Source organism: Canis lupus, chromosome 5 (assembly GCF_048164855.1).
Source record: "Canis lupus baileyi chromosome 5, mCanLup2.hap1, whole genome shotgun sequence".
Taxonomy (NCBI): domain Eukaryota; kingdom Metazoa; phylum Chordata; class Mammalia; order Carnivora; family Canidae; genus Canis; species Canis lupus.
In genome coordinates, this window is record NC_132842.1 from 68,871,464 (window position 1) to 68,893,698 (window position 22,235).

Genomic DNA, 22,235 nt, shown 5'->3' on the forward strand with positions numbered 1-22,235 from the left:
TCAAATGCGGGGAAGGCAGTCGGGGGATGGCCATTTGCTAAGCTCCTACTGATGTCAGGCTTCCTGCTAGGCTCACTCCAGGAGTATCTCATGGGAGCCTCCCAGCAAGCCTGTGGGGTGGGTACCTAGCTGTGCAAGCCTGGGACCTGCTCGACATGGCGGGCCATCGCAAGTGGTGGGTGGGGAGGGTCACGCTCAGACCTTGTCTTAAGGGAGGGGTTTTAAGCAGGAGACCGGCCAGGTGTATGTTTAGGACAGGTGTGTGTTTAGGCAGAAGGGCATTCCCAGCAGAGACCACAGCTTGAGCGGAAGCACGGATGTGTGAAAGTACAAGGGCAGGTTTGGGTCCCTGAGCCGCCACCTTCAGGCACCAAAGAGAGTGGGAGAGGGGAGGTAGTGAGGGCCAGGCCAGACAGTGGGGTGCAGAATGCCTGCTGAGGGGTGGGGCTGGAATGGAAAGTGGGTGGGGAGAAGGTCTGGGAGGCAAGAGAGCCAAGGGGGTGGAGGTCAGAGGGAGCAGCCTGAGGGCAGCGCCCCCTGGGGCAGAGGAGATGGGGCCAGGGGCTGAGTGTTCCTGCAGAGACAGACAGAAGAGACAGGCTGGTGGTTGGGCAGGATGTGTTCAAGCCCCAGAGAGCAGCCAAGACTGCTATGAGCTGTGAGACCCGTAACCCTGACCCTCACAGCAGCACAAGCACACTGTTTTTCTTGCTCCACAAGGTGAAAAGGGCTGGATAGGTGGATGAATGAAACACCTAGAGCTGCTTCTGAAAACAGTATCCTGATGGCAGCTGGCCCATCCACCATCCACCCATCTAGTCGTTCTGGATATACATCCTCTGGGCCACACAGGGACCAGTGCTGGGGAAACTAAGGTAAATGGGGGTGGGGCAGCCCTGCCATCTGGGAGCTCCAAGCTAAGTGGAGGAGGGAGACATGTCACCCACAATCTTCGGCAGAAAAGAACTCTTGCCTGAGACCTGCTACATGCCACTGAGGACCTCCATGGGGTCAAAGCTGAAAGGCCACCTTCTAGTCGGACCCTTCATGGCTTCATGCTGCCTGGACCACCGTGAAGGTCTGGGCTATGATCCTGGGCCCCTCATCTCAGCATCTCTCAGAGCTGTCACCCATAGGCCAGGCTTCTCCGTCCCATCTGCGTCATCCCTGGGTGGCCCATCCACTCTAGGACTTCAAATATCAGCCAATCCCCAAGTCTCCACCCCCAGACCAGGCCTGCCCCTGGAGCTCCAGGCCCACCTTCCAACTGCCTCCCTTTTGCTGTCTCATGGGATGGTCAAACTCAGCAGGCTTAAGCTGGACTTGGTCTTCCCCTAAGACGTGTGCCCCTCTAGCCATTCCTGTGAGCGGACATCCCCATCTGCCCAGATGCTCCTGCCACAGACACACATGGATCCCCAACACAACCCCGCCCACCCCTCCCAGCTCAGATCCACCACCAGCCACGTCCCTGGGACTGCATTTCCTAAATCCCCCTCAAATCCACCCTCTCCACTCTACGAGTCCTAGCTACGACCACCTCGCCTGGCCCATGGGACAGTCTGCTTTGTTTAGAGCCCAATCCACCCAGCTTCCAATCTCGGCTCCAACTCACCAGCTGTGTGATCTTGGGCAAATCACTTGCTCCTGCCCCCCAAGTAAGGGATGACAGCCCAGAGCCAGGGACCTGACCCAGGATGGAAAAAAGAATCAGGGAGGACTGCCCACTGGAGGTGATGCCAGCTTTGGGTCTTAAAGGATGAATGGGAGTGAGCCAGGCAACACAGGACTGGGGAGCATTCCTGACAGAAGCAGCAGTCTGAGCAAAGGCCCGGAGGTGAGAAGCAATACGCCATGTGCGAGGAGCCCAGTGTGCTGGTGTAGACTGGGAGATGGGACGGAAGGCTGGAGCCAGCAGCCAGGGCATGACCTAGAAAGTTGAAGAAATCCTACACCTGGAGTCTGGCCTCGAAGCAACGGGTGATGGGATCGAATCTGTGGTTTAGAAAAACCTCTCTGACCGCTCTGTGCAATGGGACTGGAAAGGCCAGGAGAGGAGGCAGGAGGACACCTGTTAGGAGGTCCCTGGAGAATGGGATGGAGGCGAGAGGCAGCGGCTGAGCTGGGACCCGGAGGAGAGTGAGTAAGGAGCCCTGGCTATCTGGTAGGAGCTGGAGGCCAAGGAAGCATGCGGATCGCCCCCCACCGTGTGGCCCAGAGGGACGTCTGGATACGCACACAGACAAACACCATCACAGGAACATGCAGACAGCACCACACACGGACGCACGTGACAGACACAGACCTGTGGTCCCAAACATGGACAGACGGGGACACGGAGCAGGAACCCATAGCCACCGGGACACAGAGTCACAGGTGGGCGCTGTCACCAGAGGGTGAGTGCACATGAACTCCGGGACAGACCCAGAGGGAAGCAATGAGGGCACTCGAGGAATCTGGGATGAACACAATGCCTTAATCCCCCCCAAAGAACAAACCCCTCATTCACAAATTTCAACCTGGAATCACAGGCTCCTTACCTAGAGTGTCCTTTCCCACTTGGTGAACTTCTACTCATCCTTCAAGACCCAGCTCAAGTGTTCCCTCTTCTACGGAGCTTTCCCTGAACCCCCAGCCAGTCACTTCCTCTGTGTTCCCAACAGCACCTTGTATATGGGAATAACAATAACAATAATAATAAAATGGCAGCTACCATTTATTTCAACACCTACTACATGCCAGGCACTGTGCTGAGTATGTCATACACATCATGTCACAGAGTCTTCCCAATGACCCTGGGAGATGTGCATTTAACAGAAAAGGAAACCGCAGCTCAGAAAGGTTGACCAACTTGCCCAAAGTCACACAGCTAGCAAGTAACGGAGTTAGGACACCACCCAGACCTGGTCCAGCCCCACCCTGATGTGCTACCTGTTTCCCTGGGTGACTTTCCCGCCAGACTGTGAGCTCCTCACAGGTATAGCCAATGCCCATTCACCTTTGCCATTCCAGCACCTAGCCCACCGTGATCTCAGAAACTCTTTGTGGGATGAAAAAATAGAATAATATTGATTACTTATTCTTGAGCACTTACAGTGGGCCAGGAACCGTGTCAGGGCATTTTTTACAGTCATTATTTTACTGTTGCAATAGATCCGTGATACAGATGAGGAGACTGAGGTCCAGAGAGGTAATGTAACGTGCCTGAGGTCACAGAGCCAAGTCTAGATTTGAACCCAGATCTGTCCATGATCCTTTCCCAGGAAGATGGTCGCTGAGGCCAGCCTTGTAAGCTCTACAAAGGGGCACTGGGAGAGGAAGTACCAAGGAAGGGGCATGCCAGGGGGCAGGCCCTGCCACCTGCAGCAGTCCGGGTATAGACAAACACACAAAGAGGACAGGCAGCCCAGGGTGGCATGTGACAAGCCTTGGCCACTGCAGGACAGCAGGGTGCGGTTAAGCAACTCTGTCCCACCCGCATCCCCAGACCATCCCACAGGCATTAAAAACTGAGATTTGTCCAGACTCCGTGGCCACAGAGGAACGAGCTCTCAACAAAGCAAATGGGAGAGAGCAGGACCAAAACCGTCCGGACACTATGATTACAAGGAGGCAAAAATAAAAACCTGCGTCAGAAAAAGCAAGCTGCAGGGAGCCACACCCAGAGGGAGGGCTGGGAGAGGTGGCTGGAGCCGATCTAGTTTTTGTCTTTGTTTCTCTGATTTCCAGATTCTCTGTAACCGCATTCAGTTGCTTTTATAATGAAAACAATAAATTTATTCTCCAAAAAAAGACAGAAAATTGTTGGTAGCCCAAGGGTGGAGAGGGAACAGATGGAGGGTCCGGGAGGCACAGGGAAAGGTTAGGGTCAGCTGATGGTGGGCACTCCACTCAGCAGTGCACACCAGGCCCTGTACAGTCTGCGTACTCTAGGCACGTAGGACCCAGTGGGGCGGTGGTGGCTGTCAACAAGGGCTACCTGGCACAGGTAACATTCAATATGCACTTTGGAGCTGTTTTTAGGATTCCATAGAGTGGGGAAAGGTCTCCAGCAACCTTTCTCTGCCTTGGTCCTCGCCCCCTTTGGCAAGAGTCCCCTCATTGATTTCCCTAGCTCTACCCACAGCCCCGATTCCATTCTCCTTCTGCAGTTGCTGTGATATTTCTAAAATACAAGAGCAGATCACGGTATTCACCTCCTTAGAACCTCCCATGGCTCCCTATTGCCCTCCAGACAAGGTCTGGATTCCTTGGGCCTTACATATCCGGCCCTGCTGACCTCTTTGGCCTCACTGATTGTTCTGACGTTACTCTCTACCCAGCCAGCCATAGAGTTCCCCCAGGGCTTCACTTCCCTTATTTTCTAACCTTCATTCAGGCTGCTTCCTCTCCCTGGAACCCTCCGTCCTCCTCATTTTACTGGCTAACTCCAAATTATACTCAAGCTCTGGCTTATGGACCACTTCCTCCTGAAAGCTTTCCAGGACTGTTCCACCTCCACCCCCCTAGGCTATGCTGGGTACCTCTCCTCTGTTCCCTTTGTACCCTGCACATCCATCATCAGAACATGTATCCCCCTATTTTCTGATTGCTTGACTATCTCTGGTATTAGGCATGCTCTCTCTCAGGGCAGAATCATGGATGAGTAATTTATCTTTTAAGCCCTGCACAGTATCTGCTAAATGTTTGAATGAATGACTGAATGAATGAATGAATATATGAATGAATGAATGAATGCTCTAGGTGGAGGGAACTGAAAGGGTCAAGACCTGGATAGATGAAAGTTCCCTTCCCTACCCTGGCACCTTACTGTTCCTGGTGTCACCCTATTCCCTATTTCCTGTATCTAAGCCCTGTCTTCCTAAGTGAGCTGAGAAGGGGCTATGTGTGCTCCATAAAGACTAGCAGACCAAAAAGGATGTTAACAGCTAATCAACACAGAAAGTGGCTCTGCTTCCCTGGCAGTGAAAATTAAATGAGTTTCACCTCTTAAAATAGCAAAAAGAAAGAAGAAAATGATAATACCGAGTGCTGGTGAGGGTAAGATGAAATTGGCACCGCTAGGCATTACTGGTAGGAACATAAACTGAAACAAACCTTTCTTTCTTTTTTTTTTTTTTTGGAGAACTTATTATTAAATAATCTCTCCACCCAACATGGGGCTCGAACCAACAGCCCCGAGATCAAGAATCACACACTCCACCAACTGAACCAGTTGGGCACCCCATAATCATTTCTGAAAACGGTCTGGCAATAATGTGTCAAGAGCTCAAAAAAAAAAATGTTCAGACTTCCTGGCCTAGTGATCCCATTCTTGGTCATCTGTCCCTAGAAAATAACCCAAATATAGACAAAGTTTTAAGTACAAAGCTGTTTGCTTCAGTTTTTTTTTTGTTTTGTTTTGTTTTTTTTTACAATAACGAAAAACGGAAAGGGCCAGATTTTTAAATAGGAGGATGGCTCTGTAAGTCACGTTACCCAGTGACATAGTCAGCAATCATTACTAATAGCCAATGTTTACTGGCATTGTCATGACTCATCTGACACCCATATCAACCTTACCAGGAACTGAGGCACGGAGATATTAGGTAAGTTGCCCAAAGCCACGCATGAACAATTTGAACCCAGAAAGTCAAGCTCCAAAGCCCATGCTTTTCACTCTGACACTGTTAGAAAGAAGGGCTGGAACCACTCCAAAGTCATGTAGAAAATACCCGTGATACAATGTTTGTCAGGGAGATAGGGTGGGGGAGCAGATTTTCTAAATTGTATGTGTAGACAGAACAATGACATCTATATAAAAACCAGGTACTGAGAAGAGGGAAGGAAAAACCAGAATGCTAATAGTGATGGTACCTCAGGCTTGGGGTGAGGGCAGAAATGGTAGGTTTGGGTTTACCTTATTTCCTTATTCTTTGACGTCTCTGCAGGGTAGTTATGGGACCTTTTTTAAGGCATATTTTTCATAAGACTAAAGGTTCAGCAAGCCTAGGCCAAGCAAGACAGCCCAACCCCTGCCCACAGCTCCAGTAGGATTCTGGCCTCAGGTCCTGCCGGTTTACCTGGGAGGAGAGAAGAGCTCAGAGAGGGCCAGGGGCTTGCTCAAAGTCCCACAGTGAGCCTCCAGCCCCACCCCAGACCCCAGCCAGGAGCACAGAGTCAGGAAGGGGTTGCTTGTCCTATGGGGAAGACCAGGCTTCAGCGGGGAGGACTAGGCCAAAGCCTGCCCAGGTCACTCACTCCTGCCTGAAATCTCTCTTGGGTTCCCATCGCTTTTGAGGTATAGTTCCAAATCTCCAGCACAGCACCCAAAGGCCTTTACCAGTGACGTTCTGTGGGCCACACACATCCCACACACATACGTCCCCACAGCTTCCCTTCCTTCAGCCTCACTACACCACCTGCAGGTCCCGCAAAACAAGCTGCACTTTCATACCACCGTGCCTTTGCATAGGCTGTGCCTTTTCATCTGGGGCCATCACCCAGCTGGAGCCCTGCCAGATTCCCATCAACCACCAGTCAGCTCCGCTGTCACACCCTTGGGGAAGTGTTCTTGCTCACAGGCCCCTCCACAGCTATTTGCAGCCTCTTCTCTGAGCTTCCATAGCTTCCTGGACCTCCTCCACCACAGCACTGACCCCACTCTTCTAGAACTGCCTGGTTCCCTGTCCGTCCACCCAGTCTGCCCACCACATAGCTGTGAACTCTGAGATCAGGGCTTGGGTTTGGTTCTTAGTTATGACCCCACACCCTAACACGACCCCACAGCTCATCTGGTTCTTCCTTCAGGTCTCAGCTAAAGATCACGTTCTAACTCTCTCCCCAGCATGAAGCGGACAGCTCTGTTATTCACACCCACGGCCCCCTGCATTCTCTACCTCTCTATCATGCCTCCAGATCCTCCCTCCAGTCGTGACCCACAAGTACAGAGCCACTAAGGCGGCCCCAGAGCCAAGTACTAACCACATAGGAAGTGCTCAGATGCCTAGTTCATGCTAGGTGCTCAATAAATATTCACTAAAAGAGAAGGGCTGTCCCCGAGAGAGAGGAGGGGACTGTCCACATGAGCTCTACAGACTGAGAAGTTTGCCAGGAGAGCCAGAGGGTAGAGGGAGAGCATTCCAAGCCGAGGGGCAGCATGTGCAAAGACATGGCCAACTGCTAGCTTCTTAGGGTAGCTGAGGGTTCTCAAACATGCTCCCTGCCCCAGAGTGACAACGAGCTGCTGCTGGGGCTCAGCTGAGCTATGGGGTACGGGTGTTCCTGGGAAGATGAGCTCATCCCACTGAGGGGTGCATGAAGATTTCATGAACGTGGGACTTAACAATGGGGGAAAGCAGACAGGTCAAGAGATGCCAGGAAAGGGCAGGCTAGGTGGTAAAAAGTTCATGTGCAAAGGCCCAGCAGTAAGAAAGCACAAAGCATCACGTTTGGTCTGGTGTGGGTATAGTACAGGGATTTGCAGAGGAAGCAGGGAAAGGTGGCTGGGACTGGTCACAAAGGGCCAGAGTCCCAGGCTACGGTGCTTGGATAAAAGGCCATGGGGAGCCATGGAAGGTCTCTGAGCAGGGGAAGGCCATGGTCAAGGTTTTTGGTGGACAGAAGGATGGCCTGGAAGTGATAAGCCGGAGATAGTCTAGTGGGGAGAAGCTGAGGTTTCCCACTTTCCCAGCGTGAGCCCCCCACGTGCTCCAAGTCTGCCTCTCACGATCCCTGTGCCCTCCATGTGTCCCCACTCCACGCAGCCCAGAGTGCTGAGCTCCAGCTGCTGGGCCCCACCCCAGCCCCAAGACCCAGGCCAGCCTCGGGAGCTGGTTCCTGGGAACTTCCTGCGAGGACCAAGGCTCCCGAGGGTCCTGGATCCAATTAGGCTGGGTTTCCGCAGCCCTGCAGGGTTGGAAGGGCTGTTCTCATCATGAGGGCGGGAGTCATCCGAAAGCAGGGCTGCTCTGTGCCCTGGTCAGGGGGAGCTGGATGCTGCTCTTCCCCTCTTTGTCCCTCCCACTCCCTGTCCCCAGCCCGAGCCACCCCAACACCCCCTGAGCCACCCCATCACCCTCCCTGGGAGCCTCATCTAGAGAATGGGCCAGGTTACCCTTCTCAGGCTTTGAACACATGCCCTTCTCTACTTCCATCTCCCTTGGGGCCCCCCAGATCCCATCCTCACAGGGAAGCCCTTCGGCCAGCAAGAAAGGACAAGAGGATGGGATCCCTGGGTGGCTCCATGGTTTAGCACCTGCTTTCGGCCTGGGGCCTGATCCTGGAGTTCCGGGATTGAGTCCCACATTGGGCTCCCTGCATGGACCGTGCTTCTCCCTCTGCCTGGGTCTCTGTCTCTCTCTCTCTCTGTGTCTCTCATGAATAAATAAATAAAATCTTAAAGAAAGAAAGAAAAGAAAGAAAAGAAAGAAAAGAAAGAAAGAAAGAAAGAAAGAAAGAAAGAAAGAAAGAAAGAAAGAAAGAAAGGACAAGAGGAGAACCTGAGCACCTGTTCTGTGCCAGGTACTGTTTGCTACCTAACAAACATTTCTCTTAGGCTCTTAATGACCCTGCGAGGTAGATGCTGGGAGCATTTTGAGATACGGCCTGCATTCAGAAAGATGCTAAGAACATAAATGGACAGCTTTGTGACTTATAAAACACACATCAAGGCCCCCAAGAAGCCCCTACCCCATGCCCCTTCTCACGTCCCCCAAGGGTCCGGCCCTCCTGGCTTCTACCCTAATCTCCTCCTTGTCGGGAGTCAAGAATGAGGCTCAAGCCCAGGCACACAGCTGGTGAGGACAGAGGGAGACCGGATCTACCATCAGCTTGCTGTATGACCTTTAGTGAGTCCATTTCTCCTCTTTGGGTCACCGTTCCTTTCCCTCTCTCTCTCTCTCTCTCAATATATATATATATATATATATATATATATTTTTTTTTTTTTTTTTTTTTTTAAAGCAGGCTCCAGGGCACCTGAGTGGCTCAGTGGTTGAGTGTCTGTCTTTGGCTCAGGTCGTGATTCTGGGGTCCTGGGACTGAGTTCTGCATTAGGCTCCCCGCAGGGAGCTGGCTTCTCCCTCTGCCTATGTCTCTGCCTCTCTCTCTGTGTGTCTCTCATGAATAAATAAATAAAATCTTTTAAAAAGTTAAAATAAAGCAGGCTCCATGCCCAGCATGGAGCCCAATGCGGGGCTTGAACTCATGACCCTGAGATCAAGACTCGAGCTGAGACCAAGAGTCAGATGCTTAACCCACTGAGTCCCCCAGGCGCCCTACCCCTTGCTCTCTAAGACAGCTGAAACTAAATCCCAGCCTGAGTTCCTGGACCCTCTGAGGGACAATGTGGCGACTCAAGGGTTAAAGTACAGTTTCCGTACAACATAGCCCGAGTCAAAGCCCCAGCTCAGGCCCTTGGGATTATTACCAAACTGAGGATGACAATGGTATCCCCATAGCACTGTTGTTGGGATTAAATGAGTCAATCGGTATCAAGTCTTGAGAACAGTGCCTGGTGCAGTAAGGACTCTGTAAGCCTTAGCTGTTGTTGTTCTGTTAGTAGGTTCTCTCAGGCATAAGGGAGCCCTTCCCAACATTCCAAAGACCCACATGGAAATCTGACCAACCAGGGAGGTGAACTGGGCTGGGGCTGGGGGTTGCTTGGGGATGCTGCAGCTCTGGGAGGCTTCCAGGACCCACAGGGGCTCCTCTGCTGACTGCTGGAGAGCCAAGCCTGGAATTAACTCTAAAGGGGACAGTGACTGCTGAACCCCTGCCACAGCCTGGCCCCAAGGAGCTTTCTAGAGGGGTCCTAGAGGTCCTGGGCTGGGAACCACTGGCAGGTGGTCACAGCCTGTTCTTGAGCTGTGCCTCAGGACCCCCAGGGGCCGGCAGCCTGAGAGATAAGTGAGACAGAGCTCAGGCCCCTGCAGGGGGCAGGGGAGGCAAATAGCGTGAGCCCTGAGTAGGACAAGTCAGCAATAGAAGATTGGGCTGGTCAGATAGAGGAGTGGGGAGGGGTAACAACAGGCCACGGAAAACCCACAACCACTGGCCCTCCCCTTCCCCCCCGCTCTTGGGGTATCATCTTCCCCATGTTCCTTGATTCCCCACTTCCTGGTCTTTGCCCAGGCCATACCCTCTGCCCAGAATGCCCTCCACCTGGAAAACTTCACAGTTCAGATGATCACTTCCTTCCAGAAGCACCTCTACCCTCCATACACCATGACCATCACTCAACTCATTAGAGTAAAACCTAAAACCAACGACTCAGATAGTGGGGAGCCATCTCCCCCAGCTCAGGATATCCTGTAGCTATATGGATGAAGCAGGGACAAGGCAGGACACTTTGGGCCTCAGAACCAAATCCCATGGCCTTCCCCACATACCTTATCCAGTAAAGACACCACCTGGTCCCCTCCCTAAATTCTCCTGGCTTCTCAAGCCCAGCCCTAGCCCCAGCATCCAGGAAGCCATACCCACACCCCCAACCCACCTCCACCATGCCCACTTCCTCATCCCCATCCAAGTGCCAGGCATGACATTGGGTCTTCACATAGCCTATATATCCAGAAACGCTACCCCTGTTACGGAGGTAAGGAGACCGGTACTACAGGAGAGCTTCTCCAAGAGGGCTGCTCCTGCTCTGATCCCCACACACTATGGGGAGCAGAAAGCCCCCCAGGCAAAGCACCGTAAGGTGTGTATGGTCTTAGACAAGTCCTACCTCTCCCCTTCCTGTTTTATTCCCCCAGTGGACAAAGTGCGGTTTGCGTGGATAATCTGTGAGGTCTACCTCTCTCCAATTAGTGCCAATTAGTGAGTGACTTTGAATCTCAAATGGTCCTCCAGAAATTGGGTACGTAAGCATCATCAGAGACAGACTTTCTTGGGGCTACATGGAGAGAGAACTGTCCTCTTTCCCCGAGTACTCCAATCCCCAGAGCCAGCACCTAGCACAGAGCTCCTGGGATTAAAGGAGCTCGGGATGCATGCTCTGTACACACTCATTCATTGACTGACTCGTCATTCAGCACCACGCATCGCGGCTACCCGCCCTTCAAGGAGCTCACAACCCAGTGCAGAGAAAAAGGCTACTGAGGTCTTGAGACCACAAGGTCAAAAGCCCTGGGAATCCAGAACACGAACATCACCCCCAAATGTTATTCACAGGGAAAGTGCAGTACTTTGTAGAGAAAATCTTTCTGGCCACGTCAAGTATCTGACAAGAAGAAGCTGGGGGTCCTGGTGGGGAGTTCCCTCTAGTGGAGATGGGAGGCCCTTTTGTCAAGGAAGTGGGAAGGGGATTCCTGCTCTGTGCAGGGGACGGTTGAGGCTGGACTTCCCCTCAACAGCTGGAGGATTCGAAGGAAGAGTCCCAGAGTGCTGGGTTCAAATCCTGCAATGGCCCTGACAAGCTCCGTGGACTCAGGCAAGTTACCTAGTCTCTCTGTGCCTTGATTTCCTCATCTGTAAAATGGGGGTAATGACAATGAGCATTCAATACATTAACATTTATAAAGTCTTTTGGAACATGGCCTGCCACAAGGTACTCTGTGCTGCTAAATAAGTAAGGCAGAGAGGGTCCCTCTTATAAGATTCTAAATCCCAGATCATGCATGGGGTGCTAGCACCTACGTTCAGCAGTGGAGACAGGCAAGGAGGACAAATCAACAAATCAACAAGAAAGCTTCACACACTGTCAAGAGCCACAGAGAAAGTGGAAAGGGGCCGAATGTGACAGTGTCGTGACCGTAGGAAGCTATCCCAGAGCAAGTGGTCAGGGAAGCCTCTCGGTGGAGGTAACATCTGAGTGGAAACCGATGAAACAAGAAGATGCTGGCCATGCAAACATTTGGGGAAGAGTGTTCCAGGTAGGGGATACGGAAAGCCTCCAGCCCAACAATCTGTAAGTTCAAAGTACAGAAAGCAGCTGGTGTGGCTGGAGGCGGTGAGCCTGCGGGGTGGGCAAGGGAGCTGAGGGGGGACAGGCCCTCCCGGACCGTGACGGCCCCTGTCTGCCCACTCGCAAAGGACTTCGGATTTTTGTTCTTTGAAATGCCCTGGAAACATCTGAAGAATTTCAGCAGGGTAAAGACAAGCCAGGGCAGGGCTTTCAGGGTCCCCAGACCACTTGGCTCATTCTGAAACATCACGATGGTTTCCAAAAATCAAGGTGGGGCCTAGGTTGGTGATCAGTGGTCCTTATCATTCAGTTGGTATATACTGAGGTCCTCCCACATGCCTGGCCAGGGCTCAGAGACATCCCACATACCCTTGTTACCCGCCCAAACCTACAAGAAATTCACAGTGGACCCCTTCTTAAAGATCAAGAAACTGAGGTTCAAAGAAGGGAAGAATGCATACAAAGTGATACAACCTATGGACCACCCAGCACAAACTGTAAAGTCAATTTGCAAGTGAGACTTGGTCCCAGGCCCCAGATCCACCATCATGACCATTTGTGGAACTAAGTCCTCTGGTATTGTCAAGCCTCCTCTTCATCAAGAGACCTCCCCTGTAACACATGCAGGCACCCACAAATACTGCCCTGGCTAGTGCTCCCTCTACTTGCGGTCTTCTTCCTTGTTTGCTTGAGCCCAGGAGGACTGTATTTGTATCTCATGTGGCTGTCCAGCCTGTGCTGGGTGAGCTGGAGACCAGGTGGATGCAAGGACTGAGGGACGGACTGCTAAAATGGCTAACCACTAAACTAACAAGTGGACAGTGAAAAGAATAAAGGAATGATCTAGAAAGCCAGTGAATGACTAACTGATGGCAGTTAGAAGAAGGAAAGAAGAGGGCATTTGGGTGGCTCAGCAGTTGAGCACCTGCCTTTGGCTCAGGTCATGATCCTGGGGGTCCTGGGATCAAGTCCCACATCAGGCTCCCCAAGGGGCCTATGTCTCTGCCTCTCTCGGAGCCTCTCATGAATATTTATTAATAAAATATTTTAACAAAAGAAAAAGAAGGAAAGAAGAAAGGAAGGGAAGGAGGAAGGGAGGCAGACAGAGAGGGAGGAAGGGAGGACTCTGCCTTATAGAAAGGCAGGGCAAGGAAGTGTCTGCCCAGAGAAGGATGGGACAGGCTGGCTTCAAACCAAGTCTACACCTCACCCCCACACCAGCTTCCTCTCCACCTGGGGCCACCCCCCATTGCCTCCACTCCCCCAAGCACACAGATAGCCTATTTCTCAGCCCCTTGAACAAACCCATGTCTCTGAGATGTTGGCCATTATAATACCCACTACCCCATCACCAATCACCACCGGCAGCAATCACTACTCCCCAGGGCCCAGTGGAGCCTAGTAGAGGGTAGAGTGGTTCACTCCCCCTCTGAGTTTCTCATAGAGGAAGGGAGAAGGGAGACCAGGGCTCTGGTCCTAGCTGGGACCCAAACTGCTAAGTGACTTCAAGCCAGTGGCTTCCCCTCTCTGAGCCCAGATGACCTCTCAGGGCCTTTTCAGCTCTGACACTGTTTGGTGGAGCCCCTAGATTTTTGCACAGCCACTGGGTCAGCAGAAGAATCTGACAGATCAAACACTAGAAGGTGGGTTAAAGTCCTACCTACAAAGCACCAAAGTCCACCTAGAAAAAGGCCTGGACAAGGAGTCTGGAGACTTGTTTTTAAGGCCTCCTGTGCCACTGCTCAACCTCTCCAAGACTCAGTTTCCTAAATTTAGAAATGGGGTTAAATGTCCCCATCCTAACGATTTCACCCCAAGCAAGTTTCTGGGAGAGCCTGACGTGATAACCACGCGCTACACCATGCAAACTATAAAGTTCCATTCACAAGGAAGGCTTATGATGGCCGGGAGCAGGGGCAGTGAAGGTGGACATGCTGTCCCATTCCAGTCTAGTTCTGTCCAACATGACTCTTCCAGGAGTCAGGGCCTCCAGAGAGAACACCAGCGACAGCCCAGAGGTGGGAGCCTGGACATCGGGGTCCCTATCTTAGCCCTCCTCTTAACTGGCAATGCAACTTTGGGCAAGTCACTTCCCCTCTCTGAACCTCAGTTTCTCTATCTGAAAAATACCTAGCTTGGTACCCCCTGGCCCAGGCATGTCAAGTTCTGCAGCCCTGAACCCCTAAACCCCAGCCTTCAATCCCTGACTCTGTCCTCAGGAAGCTCACGTTGTCCTGTGGAGCCAGGATACAAATCAGAAGTGAGACGAGAGGGGTCTCCTGTCCAGGAGATGCTGGGACAGGGCCAGAAGGGCTCACGGTCTTCCCAGGACAAACTTTCCCAAAGGGCTAAAGACCAGGCCCAACCTGCCCCGGTGCCTTGGACAGCGCCTGCCACTCCAGACCTTTGGGCCTGGTAGACCCTCCCGTAGTCTTCAACACCTGCAGGCTCTGACCTGTCCGGCAAGACACTTCAGTAACTTCACCCAAACCCAAACTGCCTCCAACACAGGAGCCTTCAGGGTGCCGGCAGAAGTAGCAGAAAAGAGTAGAAAGGTACCACCAGGGAGAGGCTCAGACCAGCAAACCAGTGCCCTCCCCCCACCAGACGACCCCTCCTTCCCCTCCCCTCAGACAAGACCCACTGGGGCCCCCAGCCTGCACCCTGACAAAAGCCCACCACCCAGGGGCATCTGCCACCAGATGCCACCTCCAGAGGCCAGGAGGCCCACCAGATCAAAGAAGGGGCTCTCCAAACACACACACACACACACACACACACACACACACACTTGCCGGAGGGCTCCAGAAGCCACCCCAGCGCCCGGGGCATGATTCCCGCCTACAAGGGGGGCCCCCCCTGGCCACCCATGAAGGAGACAGCCCCCTCCCCTCCACACACACAAACCGCTGCAGGGCAGGGCAGGGGAGAGCAGGGTTATTTCCTCATGCCAGGGGTCTGAGCTGGAAACCGTGGGCCCACTCAGAGCCCCTATGGCCAGCCCTCTCCCCCAAATCCGAGGATACAGTTCCTCACAATGCCATTTTTATAGAGCGTTTTCCAAAAGACATTTCCTGGTCCCCCCCAAGCCCCCATCGCCAACCCTCCACGTGCCCCCCGCAGCTCTGAGGAAGCCGGCAGTTAACTTTTTCCCAAAAATCCTGCAAAGGCAGCTGGCTGGGGGGAGAAATGGGCCCCGAGATCCTTTCGCGGCATTTCACCGCCTTCCAAAAAAAGAAAAAAAAAAAAAAAAGAAAGAAAGAAAAAAAAAGAAAAGAAAAAAAAAGAGCTTAAAAAAAAACAGAAAAGAAAACTTTCGGAGTTAACTTTAAATTCCCAGCCCTCCCCCCTAAATCGCCCAGCGGCTTCCTTTTTTTTTTTTTCTTTAAAGTGCAATTGCATTGTGTCTCACCTCCCCGAAAGGCTCGCGGCTCTCGCCAAAGAAAAGGAAAAAAAGCCAACCCTTCGGGTGCCCCCTCTGCTTCCAGCCGCCTCTCCCACATTCTCAGACAGTTTTATTAAAATTTTCAGACAAAAGAAAAACAAAAATGGCAGCCTGGCTTATTTTTAAAACAGGACAGGGACGCCATATTCTGCAGATCTGCAAAAAAGGGGAGAAATCCGGCACTGGCCGCTCCACCGGGCCGGCTGCAAAGTGCGCGAACCGCGCCGTTTGCAATCCGTTTATTTGCATTAAGCCCCATGAATCATTGTTTACCGGAGAATTGCAGCAGGTTTGAATAGCCCGGCTTAAGAAAACACACACACACAGAGACACACACGCACACACACACGCACACGCACACACTCGGAGAGCAGACCCAGACACGCCGCCGGAGACACTTCCTACCCGCGCGCCGCCGCCGCCGCCGCCGCCGCCGCCGCCGCCGCCGCTCCGGGCCCGGCCCGAGGCGCAGGCGGCCCCGGGCCCTCGGAGCGCCCCGGCCCGCGCTGACAGCGCCCGCGCCCGGCCCGCGCCCCCGCCCGAAACTCGGCGCAACTTTCCCGCGGGCGGGCGCCCGCCGCCGCCGGGCCCGCTCCCCGCGCGCCCCGGGCCCGCACGGACCTGGCTGTGCTGGCGGCGGCTCCGGGACGCGGCCGCAGCCCCGCGCCCGGCGGCCCGTGCAGGGCCGGGCTGGGGCTCCGGCTCCGGCTCCGGGCTCCGGCTCGGGCTCCGGCTCGGTGCGGAGCCGCGCGCAAACCTTCCGGGTCGCCTGCTGTTCACTTCTGGGTTCTGCAAGCGCCGAGGCGGCGGCGGCGGCGGCGGCGGCGGCGGCGGGAGGCTGGGTCTGCAGCGCCGCGCGGCCCCCCGTGCGCTCGGCGAGCCCCCGCGCCAGGCGCCCGGCTCCGGGGGAGGGGGGGCCGCGTCGGGCCCCCGCCTCTCCGGCTGCGCAGCCCGTCCGGCCCCGGGGGCTCCCGCGAGTGGGCAGCGCCGGGCGCGGGCGACGGCGCGCGAGGGGAGGGGGCCGCGCGGGGGGCGGGGGCGGGCCGCGCTGGGGGCCCCGCTCGGGCCCCGGGGCCTCGTCTCGCGCTCGCCGCCGCCGCCGCCGCCGCCGCCGCCGCCGCCGCCGCCGCCGCCGCCGCCGCCGCCTGGCAAAGTTGCGCCGCGCCCCCCGCCCGCGCCGCGCCCGCGGCAAAGCCACAAAGGAACTCGTCGCCCCCCTCCGCCCGCCCGAGCCGCGCGGGGAGGGCACCGGCGCCGGGCCCTAGGCCAGCCCCTTCCCCAGCGCGGGGGCTCCCGGGGCCCCGGCGGCCGCGGCCATTGTCCCGCCCAGGCCGGGCCGCCGCCGCCGCCGCCGCCGCCGCCGCCGCAGCCTCAGCGCCCCCGCCCCGCGGTGATGGCGGGCTGGGTCCCGGGGCCGGCGGGGCCGGGCCGCCCCCGGGGTCTCCTGCGCAGAGGGCAGGCGGGCGGGGACCCCCGGGCTGGGTCCCCACACCTGGTAACCGGCGACCGAGCTCAGAATCCAGGCTGAGATTTTTTGTTGTTGTTGTTGTTGTTGTTGTCGTTAAGACGAGGACATGGGGATGGGGGCAGAAGTTTGTACTGGCCGGGCCGCCCCTCCCGCTGCCGGCTCCGGCCATCCCTGGCCCTGGGCCCGAGCCCCCGGAGGGTGGGGCCGCCTGAGGCTGTCAGCGGCTCTTCTCGCAGAGTCTATCGGAGGTGGCACCGGCTGTCCCCCAGCTCCAGACCTCAGAGCCATCTGCGTGTGACTCCTCCTCCCGCCTCACCCTCCCCAGCCAATCAGTCACCAAGTCCTTCGGATTCGGCCTCCCGGGCTGTGTCAGCTCCCAAACTTCACTTCTACCTGAGGAGGCGGCCGGCCCCTGGGTCCTCTCACCGACTCCGACTTCTGTGACACTCACTGCCACTCAGCCTCCGGGCCAGGGGAATCAGGGCTGGCCTGCCCTCAGGGAGCTCCCAGTCCCCAGGGAAGAACACACACACACACACACACACACACACACACACACAATCACCTGCCAGGGTGTGCTGGTCCTCCCGGAAGCATTCCCCAATTGGGTAAATAGGGATTGAGGACCTACGATCCCACGCTGTGCTGATTGGCTGCCAACAGCTGCGAGCAAGTTGGACAAAGTTCCTGCCCCCATGGGGGGTCCAGTCTTGCACAGGACGCCTAGGCTGCGAGCAGCTGGAGGTCAGGGCCTACTTAGTCCGTTTGCTTTCAAGCCCCAAGCACAGTGCCAGCACAGAGCAGGGCACAAAAACACAGTGTGGCAGTAATGAGTTGGGATTGCAAAGCATAAGGGGCGGGGGAGGACACAGAGGAGGCCACTCTCTCAGGGAAGTGGGGAAGTTCTGAAACTAGATCTGGGGTGAGCTAGGTGAGGAATAAGGGAGGACCTTTCGGTTTCCAGGAAAATGGAGGTGATAAAAGTGTCACCCCGTTGTTGAGAAGTTCAGTGAGATAATAAGAAAGGAGACGAATATCTGGTGCAAAATATTTCAAAAATAATTTATGGAGATATTCAAGGATGGGAAGAAAACTCTAGGCTCTTTAGGTGTGGGCTGCACCTGGTGACTTCCTACAAAATGTACAGTACAGAGAGGGAGAAGAGAGTAACTCCACAGTGGGGAGACCTGACAGCTACTACCTCAGCCAAGCTAACACCAACAGTCACAAACGTATACTTGACGTTATGTGATAAAAGTAGTACTTTACCTCTACAGTCTTCCCCCCAAACAACCTGTAACACCAGTCTTGTCATGAGAAAACCATCACGCCAGCTCAAATTGTGGAACAACCTAAAAAAATTCCCAACTGATACTCCTCAAAACTGTCAGGGTCATCACAGAGTATAAAGTCTCAGAACCTGTTAAAGCCCAGGGAAGCCTAAAGAGATATAACAGCTAAATATACTGTGGTATCATCGGTGGGATCTTGGAACACAAAAAAAGACATTAGGTGAAGACTAAGGAAATCTTCTTAAACTATGGATTTTAGTTAATAATAACGTATCAGTAAAAGTATTCATCAGTAATTGTAATAAAATGTAACAAAAACACTAACTTAAGAGCTTACCAGTAGGGAAAACTGGATGGGGGGTATATGGGAACTCTCTGCAGTATTTGCTCCATTTTCCTGTAAATCTAAAACTGCTCCAATACAGTCTACTACTAAGGAAAAAAATCCTAAAAAAGTATACAAACCCACATCATTGTTGATGTCCTTGTTCAATGAAAGGATGCTTGACACAGCACCTAAGGGCCCAACAAATATTATGTTACAATTATCACCATCATTGTAATTCCAGACACTTGGAATAGCACATGCAAAGGCACTGGAGTTTAGGGTGTGGAGGGAGATGGAAGACAGAATCCTGAAGGCTTTGATTGCTGAGCTGAGGTCTTTCTAAGGGATTCATGGGCAGAGGGTGCCATGAACTGATCGATCTCTGCTTCACCAGCCTCTTGCAAAGTTATGCTCCAGCCAGCCAAAGTGGACTACCATCTTAGACCTCGTCATCTCTCTTCTAAGGACTTTGCACATGCTGTTCTTCCCTCTGCCTGGGACCTTTAGTCCTTTTCTCCCATCTCCTGAGTCTCTGGCGAACACCCACTCGTCAAGCCTCGGCTCAACCATCACTTGCCCTGTGAAGCTGTTCTAGATCCTCTGCATGGAAAGAGGTATTTTCCACTGGTTCTCAAGAGCACCATGGTCCTCTGGCCACACTGCTGGCAAAGCACTTATCAAGATGCATTAGAATAAATGTTTGCTGAATGGATGGACTAATGATGAAGTGGACTACAAGTCCACTCTAATCCACTACAATTCTTCAAATCCTCATTCTTTTTCAGGAAGCCCTCCATGACTATTCCAACCAATGAGCTACCTCCATCTTCTTTAATTTTTATAGTCTATCCCCTGATTATATTCTAACTGTTGTATATATAAGTATCTGTCCCTTGGATGAGATTTAATTTTTTGAGGAAGAAACCATGCCTTACATGTTCTATTTTTTCACTCATTCATTCATTCATTCATTCATTCAACAAATATTTATAAAGCTCTTCTTCTATGTCCCAGACGCTAGAGAGGTAGTAATAAGATCCAGGCCCTGCTCTAATAGAGCATTAATTAGGATTATTAATTAGTCAAGATAAATAAGATTATGCTGCAGTAACAAAGAACTCTGGAACCTCAGTGACATCACACCAGAGTAGTTTCTTTCTCCCTTTTTGCCACATGTTCATCCTGGATCCTCTACTCTAGTGGCCCAGAAACCTAGGCTGAGGAGTCCCTGCCACCTTGAAGCTCTACCCACCGAAGGAAACAGGTGGCCTTTTTAGTTACCAATCACAGGAGAATAGAAAACTGGTGAATCCTGCTCGGTATTCCAGTGCTTCAGCCAGGAGGGGACACACATCACCTTTCCTCACTATCCACTGCGCAAGACTAGTCACATGGCCCTGCTCAACTGCGAGGCTGGGAAGTACAGTGTTCCTCTAGAAGAAGAAAAGAAGACCTTAATTTCAGGAGACAGAATTTAACAAGAAAGCGCTCAGATGATTATTTGTCTCCTAAGAGCTGCAAAAGAGAGATGCGAGGTGTCTGGGGTGCGGGTAAGAGAAGATCAGAGAGAGCTTCTCAGAGGAAGGGACATTGAAGCTGAGCCCACGAAAGAGAGGGGACTAGAGCATTTCTGGCAGGGAGAACCATGTGTGCAGGTTCTGGGGCCAGGAGGAGCGGGCCATATTGAAGGACCACAAGGGACCATGGAGCAGGAGTGAAGTGAGGGGGACTGCAAGGTGACCCTCTGGGCTGGATGTCTCAGGAGCACCCTGGCAAGGATTTAGCTTGAGAACAATAGGCAGTCATGAGGAGACAGGCGTTAGGCAGCGATGCGATATGATCACATCTTATTTCAAAAGGCCCATGTGGCTGCTGGGGAAAGAATGGACTGAAATGGGCAAAGCAGAAAACCAGGGAGGCCAGTAGGGAGATTTTCAAAGTCTCCCAGGTAAACAGAGGCAGTGGTTTTAGCAGAGGTGGAAAGAAGTGGACAGATGTGCGACATGTTAAAGACTCGGTGACAGGACGCCTGGGTGGCTCAGTGGCTGAGCATCTGCCTTCAGCTCAGGGCATGATCCCAGTCTAGGGATCGAGTCCCACCTTGGGCTTCCTGGGAGGAGCCTGCCTCTCCCTCTGTCTGTGTCTCTGCCTCTCTTTGTGTGTCTCTCATGAATAAATGAATGAAATCTTAAAAAAAAAAAAAAAAAAAAAAAAAAGACTCGGTGACTGATCCAAGGAGCTACAAAGCGGGAGATGTCCAGGTAACTCCCAGGCCCTGTAACTCCTGTCATGCTAAGCACAAGGCTGGCTTCCTAACATTCCATCTCCAGCTTGCTCACGGTGGCTTTCTCTCCTTGCCCTCTACTCAAGCTAGCCCCTTCGCCATCCTCCAAATGGGGTGTACCTCCCACCAGAACTAAATTAACGTCAAGCATCAACACAAGCACTTTCTAATTAATAGGAGCCCCCAGAGGCCCTGGGAGAGAGGCTGGCAGGAACGTTATCCCCCATTTCACAGGGAGGAAAACTGAGGCCCAGGAAGGAAAGTGGTTGGCTCAGTGTTGGGGCCAGGCCTGCAGCCAAGGTCCTCCTACTTGTGGTTGGGAGAACCTGGTGCCAGTGGGCGCTGTGTGCCTGTAGCTGAGAGGCTGAGTGAGTGAGCATGTAAATTCCCAGCCCATTCACCCTCTTCACCTTTGTTCATTTTGCTCCCCTCAAGATGGCCATGGAGTTTAAGATGATAGATTAGGTTCTAGAGTCCAGTCAGAGCTGGATTGTACCCTGGCTTATCATTTATCGGCTGCTAATTGCAGGCAAGTTTTTTCCTCTCTTTGAGCCTTGGTTCTCTCCTGTGCAAACTTAGCGTGATGACATCTACTTCATGGGGCAGGTCTACATGAGATCACGTGTGAGGCCATGGTGATGTGGCTACCAGTACTTCAGGGACCTGCCCCCACCCCACCTCTCCTGGAAAATCCTCCCTATGGACACCGGCCCACACTTCTCTACCCCCAACAGAAACTTCTGTACCATCCAAGTTATAACACGGAAAAGGGTTGTTTAAATCCCAAACTGTCCACTCTATCTTCTTAAGGTAGTAGCGTAACTCATCCTGGTGTGAAACCACATCTCTGTGTACCCTCCATTCCATTTGGGTCAGAGGGACATGAATGGGGAAGGAAAAAGTTCTACTGCTTCATATGGAGAGACTCAGAGTGTTTGGCCCTCTGTGAGCAGAGCTGTTAATGGACGTTAGGATATACCAATGTTGTCCAGGAGCTGAGCAAGAGACAGAGACCTAAATTGCTCTACATGATGAAATGACAGGGATTGTGGTTCCCAAGTGTCTGTTTCTGGTCTGGCCCCTCCAAAAGCCTCCATGCTCTATCAGGACTACTTTCCCCCTTGGCCATGATGGTCCAGCCATGCAGGCCTCATGTGAGCTCACAGAAGACATGCTGATTGCTTTTGTCACACAGCCTTTGCAGTACTCTCCTCCTAACATATGCCCCCCACCTAACCACATCCACCATGTCCCCCATCACCTGATGAACACCCACTCATGCAACACACCATGCTCATAGCCACATGCTCAGGGTGGCCGTCTGTTATCTTCAGGATGACCTCATAGCTCCGTGCACCTCTCTTTTTTTCGTACACTTATCCCAGCTATAATTCTGCATTCAGATTTCTAATCCCATGATTTGACAGCAGACTGTAAACTCAATACATATTTGTTGATGCATTCATCCAATTAAAAAAAATGATGGAGGTTGAATTTTTGAAGGTGAGGGGGCTCAGAAAATGGATGAGCT

General features: G+C 53.1%; 1 protein-coding gene across 7 annotated transcripts in view; it reads right to left on the minus strand.

Annotated features, from left to right (window-relative positions):
* ZNF362 (zinc finger protein 362) overlaps window positions 1-17,092 on the minus strand; it is a 40,404-nt gene extending 23,312 nt beyond the window's left edge. Inside the window, exons 1-3 of one of the 7 annotated variants that reach the window (XM_072827164.1) lie at window positions 16,823-17,092; window positions 2,541-2,666; window positions 1,616-1,687 (exon numbers count right to left, since the gene is read on the minus strand). In XM_072827164.1, the coding sequence (XP_072683265.1) occupies window positions 1,616-1,687; window positions 2,541-2,578 (110 nt within the window). In that variant the 5' untranslated portion in view covers window positions 2,579-2,666; window positions 16,823-17,092. Of the gene's footprint in view, window positions 1-1,615; window positions 1,688-2,540; window positions 2,667-3,094; window positions 5,075-15,953; window positions 16,097-16,822 lie in introns of those variants that run through there. The other 6 variants (XM_072827163.1, XM_072827165.1, XM_072827166.1 and 3 more) reach the window with 6 other exon arrangements.
* Between the last annotated feature and the right edge of the window lie 5,143 nt (window positions 17,093-22,235).